At 54.5% G+C, this 5,109-nt stretch overlaps 1 protein-coding gene across 1 annotated transcript; it reads right to left on the bottom strand.

The window, feature by feature from the left end:
* Nucleotides 1-2,019: 2,019 nt before the first annotated feature.
* LOC119310614 (transcription factor LATE FLOWERING-like) lies at nucleotides 2,020-3,972 on the bottom strand. Its single transcript, XM_037586302.1, has 2 exons — nucleotides 3,842-3,972; nucleotides 2,020-3,561 (listed from the first exon to the last, which is right to left on the bottom strand). Exon 2 carries the CDS (start codon nucleotides 3,419-3,421, stop codon nucleotides 2,225-2,227), a length of 1,197 nt encoding a protein of 398 aa, XP_037442199.1. The 5' UTR covers nucleotides 3,422-3,561; nucleotides 3,842-3,972; the 3' UTR covers nucleotides 2,020-2,224.
* Between the last annotated feature and the right edge of the window lie 1,137 nt (nucleotides 3,973-5,109).

Here is a 5,109-nt window from a genome sequence, read left to right as displayed (position 1 = left end):
ACCCACCTCGGTGGTCAGCCGCGGCTCTTTCTTCCTTATCAAACAAAACCGATTGATCCAAATTCTGTTTTCGTCCAACTTACATCTACCTAAACTGAAAAGGATTTGCATTTCTTCGGCATTTCACATTTCGATGGCGTTCTCTCCTTGTTACTTATTGATTTATACTCCAAATTTTTAGATACTAAAATTCCTGCACTGGTCATGGTACACACATCTACATGCATGCGATTAGCTCTAGCTTAGCATTAGTAGGAAAACTAATTAATCATCACACCTATCATGCATAGTTCAGTCAATGTAGTAGTACACATGCTACTCTGCATGCATGCAGTGGAGAAAAGTTTTCGAGTTTGCACAAGAAAAAGCAAACTTTCTGTGCTGTGCTGTGCATGCATGCAGCGTCAGTCCTTCATCGTTACTAGCATGCATGCAAAAAGTTCGGCGATGTCAGAATTCAGATAGACAAAAGCTCGCGCCTTTCAATCATTTTTTTTCATCCTGATAAGTGTCACATGTGTGGGGCGAAGCAATTTCGCCTTGACGTTTTTGGTGGCAAATTTAGTTATCCGAGGATGACAACTTTAGTTATAAAGCAAGATAACTTTTTGTTTGGATGACAAGCTTCAGTTTTTTATTTGCTTTTTTCTATTGTAATTTTAGTTATAAAAAAGTCAGGAAAGACAATGTTAGTTCGTGCCACATGTGTGGCACTTATCATTTAAATTTTCCTTTCTTAAACTTTACATCATCTCCAAAACAAGGTGATTAGAGCAAACTCCAACATAGAGACCCAAACGGACACAGGTTTTATCTTTTTTTGGTCCGTGTGGGTCATCCATCCACCTAGCGGACATGCAGCGGACATGCACAGATGAAGGATGCATCCAATGCGGGACACAAAAGCGGACACACGCGGACAGTAGCGAGCACCTCCTCTGCACGCGCCCCGTCTCCTCCGCCTCAGCGGCGCCGTGCCCGTCTGCGCCCACTCGGGGCCGCCGGGGCCATCTACTTCCCGTCGAGGCCACCGGGCCCCTCCACGCGCCGCCTCTCCGCTTCCCCTCGCGGCGGCGACGACTTCCACCGGGCGCTCTTCGCCGACGTGTTCCCGTTCCCAGCGACAGCGGTGGCAGCTACGGCCACAGTCGCGCCCGCCCTGCCCAGGCGACTTGTCTCCGCAGTGGACCTGCACCACAAGGGGGTCTGCATCATGTCGCGCGTGGTGGAGACAGACGCCTCGTCGGCGTGGCCTGCAGGAGGGCTTCTCGGCGCCGGTGGAGCTCACACTGAGCTGGCTGCTGCTCGACTCGACACTAGGCCGGGTGGTCAACGCCTCCAGCCGGCGGCCGGTGTCCGTTGACCGGAGCTGGCTCACGGGAGAGACCGTGGCGCGGTTCACCGTGGTGCTCGGCGGCGTGGCCCCGGACGCGGCGTGTCAGGCCGGACTGGCTGGCCTCCGCGCGGCGCACCTCCGCTCCCCATCGCGCCGCCAAGCCTCTCCACTCCAGTCGCCGCTGAGCACGAGCTCCATCGCCGCGCTGCTGTGCCTCTCCGCTTCCCCTCGCAGCCGCCAGGCCCCTCCGTGTGCCACCCTCCTCCCCCTCCCCATCGCGTCGCCATGCCTCTCCGTTCCAGCCAGAATCGGCCGACGTAGGCAACAGAGGGGATCGAGAGAGAGAAAAAATTGTATGAGAGAGACGAGAGATGCGCGTGGTCACTGGTAGGTAGGACCAGGGCGGACACGAGCGGACGGTAGCGAGTGACGAGAGCGTTCACTCTTGTCCATTCCATACCCATTTGCGGCTCATATTTGGACCAAGTTTGGGTCGGGACGGATAACAGACGGACAGCAAAGCGGACATGCGCGTTCGTTTCGGTCGTCCCATTGGGCTTTTTATGGCTGGATGACCCAACCAGACAAGATGGGGCTCTGCGTTGGAGTTGCTCTTAGCAAGCCATCAATCTTAGTACATGAACTGCACACACTAGCTAGCTACCTAGATAGAGTTCATCCATGATTACATTACAACGCTTTCCATCAATTCCCAAGTGTACAAATCACACATTTTTATTCCTGTCAACGTATGGTAAATCTGAACACTTTACTATCAATCAATCCATCCTTCATGAAAACGCCAGATCGATCGAGGCATCCCGATGGAAGGATACACTTCGATCTCATGTCACCACAGTGACGTCAACACAGCAACTTGTGTTTTTGTTACAACTGCATGTTCATGTTCCTACTGGATCTCACGTAGCCAGCGACGCCGTCTCTCCCGAAGGAGAGCACGGTGCCGCCGGCGCCGCCGATGCCACGGGACGAAGGGTTGAAATTCCTTCCTGTGTACCGTTGCACCGACGAGTACCGGCCGTCGTCGTCACCGCCGGCGCCGCCCCCGCCTAGGCTTTCCAGGGCCGCGACCTGCGACTTGAGGAACTTGAGGTAGCTGGCCGCCTCGTCGAGCATGGACGCCGTGTCCATCTTGCTCCCTCCGGGCACCAGCCTCTGCAGCGCGCGCAGCCGCTCGCTCACCTTCTCCCGCCGCAGCCGCGCCGCCACCGTCTGCGGGTCGCTCGATATCCGCACGTTCTTGCGCCGCCGGGGCTTCGACGACGACGGCTCATGCGGCGTCTCTCCGGCGGCGGCATCGGTCAGGCTGGGCAAGGGGCGCATCGCCGCCGCGCGGTAGATCATCTCCTTGACCTGCGCTATCGCCTCCGTGTCAGGCTCGTACCCGCGCCGGCCGCCGCTGTTCCCGAACGTGATGCTGGTCGTTGGCGCGGGGGCCCGGTTCGTGCCCCACCGTTCTCTGGCCTCCACCGTCGTCGCCGCCGCTGCCGGGAGCTTCTCCGGCATCTTGTTCCCTTTCGTCGGGGGTGGGGCCACCTGACTAATCTGTTGCGCCCGCCGCGACACGGCGCACGGCGGCGACGCCACCTCCGTATCGTGCCCGCCACCACCGTACGTGTTGGACTCGCCGGAGGAGACGTTCCCGCCACCGCCGCCTCCGGTGGTGGTGCTGTAACCGGAGAAGGCCGTGTTGGAGCCGGCAGCGTGCGCGGGATCATCAGGGACGAACGCGAACCTGTCATGGAGCCCGTCGTGCTGGCCGGCGATGGCCGGTAGGAAACAACCCGCCGAGTCGAGAAAGACGTTGGATGGCGTGTCGCCATGGCCGGGACCGGGAAGCGCGACGCCGTCCTGGCACCGCAGGAGGCTCAAGTCGTTCTGGCACGGCGGCAGGTCGAGGCTGCCGTGGTAGGCGTCCGAGCTCACGGTGCCATCTCCGGCGCCGGCGGAGCGAAGCTCCTCGAAGCTGCCCGCGCCCAGGAAGGCGGCGAGGAGGGCGTCGTCGCTCGGGCAGCTGGGCACGGTCGTCACAGGAGGCTGCGTGCTCCAGCCGAAGGCGTCCATGTACTGCACGTGTGCCGCTGCCTCCGGCCGGCAAGCAAGACTCGATCCCAACTTGCTAGTTCTCCTGCGAATCGCAGCGCCCTTGCTAGTTTATGTTGCTAGTTGCTATCAAGCTAGCGGTAGATGCTACTAGTGCAGCACTGCAAGCAAATAAGTAGTTCATTGAAGTGAGCTTGATTGCACCGGTAGATAATCGATGAGAAACATTAAGCCGGCGGCATGCATATCAGCGGTGAATTCCTCCAAGCAATTTTAAGCTCAAAGCTAACATGAACACAACAAATCCCTTTTTCCGACCAAATGAACACAGCAAGATGAACACAAATTAAGCCCTAAACATGGCAACTAGCGAACCAACATCAAGAAAAGGAAGCCACAAATCCATTCATGGTGGCAATGGTACACACACGGCTAGAGTACCTGAATTAACTGGGGGGCTGGCAGCACCGGCCGGTGGATCGGTCGATCTGCGAAAGATTCTCGATTGCTGGGGACGACGAAGTGCAAGCGTGCCGCGTAGCTAGCTGCTAGGAATAGGATGGTCCTCCTCCTGCGGGCGGATGGATGGCTGGGCATATGGGCGTCGTCTTTTTATAGCCGGCCTGAGACGCGTAGCTGGCCGGATTTGTTTCTTTTTCCGTCGGGGAAAAGGAAGAGAAGCCGTTTTCTCTCACTCTTTCCTGCATTCTGTAGGGGGCGGTTTCAGCTGGCGGACACCAGAGTGCGCGTCGTCACACGTACGTGCAGATTCACAGGTACATCTGTGCCTGCTCATAAAATCTAAACTATAGAATTTCTGTCTGGATTGCTTGTGTGTGCGCGGGATTTGCAAGCTGAGCGTAGCTCGGATGTTAGGTTTCTTGTGTTGTGGTAGAATCAGTTCACCAGGATTTAAGTCCTAGACTTGCACCGGTGCTCACATTTTTTTGTTTTCATTTCAGACTTTCTGACAATTTTAGTTCAGTATGAGAAGACGTTTCTGTCGACTGTGAGGCGTGTGTGGTTGCTTCATCAATATTAAGATGATGTGTGAGCTCAATATCTAGGAGGTGTTTATAGGGGTAGGGTATGGGCGCTTGCGTTTTTAGGGATGAGTGTGTGCACGTGTATGTGATCATTTGTGCTAGTGTTGTGTTTAAAAGAGAGCAGATGATCTGTTTGCATGCATCAACCTGTGGATATTAGCTCTCAGTTCTATACCTAGTACTTCTGGTCCTTAAATTGAAAGAATTCCTTTTTACATGGAATTCCACAAAGTTTGTGAAATATGTTTAAAAGTTCATGGTTTTTTTACATAGATATTAGAAATATATTTCAAAAACATATCTCACAAAATAATGTTTAAAAGTGCTTTCCAACTGGTCCTTCTTTCCGCTCCTACTCCTCGGCCTAGGTGACATGCGGTAGTGGCTGATCTACCCTACTCTCTGACGAGTTTGAAGGCCCCCACACCCTAGGTCTATTACTCTGGCGAGGCCGGGAGGCCCCCATGACACCAAGGCTTCAGTATGATGGTGGTAGAGTTAGAAATAAACTTAGGGCTTGTCTCCGTTTGGCGGTGACGAGACAATGGTGTTGCTTCTTTGAATGATTGGGAGGATGTTTTTAGTTTTTTTTTGCATATTTTTCTTCCAGCTGTCCTATGGAGCGTATAACGTGGTTGTGCGTCTTTGTCTTTCAGCTCCATT

This window comes from Triticum dicoccoides, chromosome 1B (assembly GCF_002162155.2).
Source record: "Triticum dicoccoides isolate Atlit2015 ecotype Zavitan chromosome 1B, WEW_v2.0, whole genome shotgun sequence".
Taxonomy (NCBI): Eukaryota; Viridiplantae; Streptophyta; class Magnoliopsida; order Poales; family Poaceae; genus Triticum; species Triticum dicoccoides.
The sequence above is the reverse complement of the archived record's forward strand: the minus strand, read 5'-3'. Positions and strand labels throughout refer to the sequence as shown.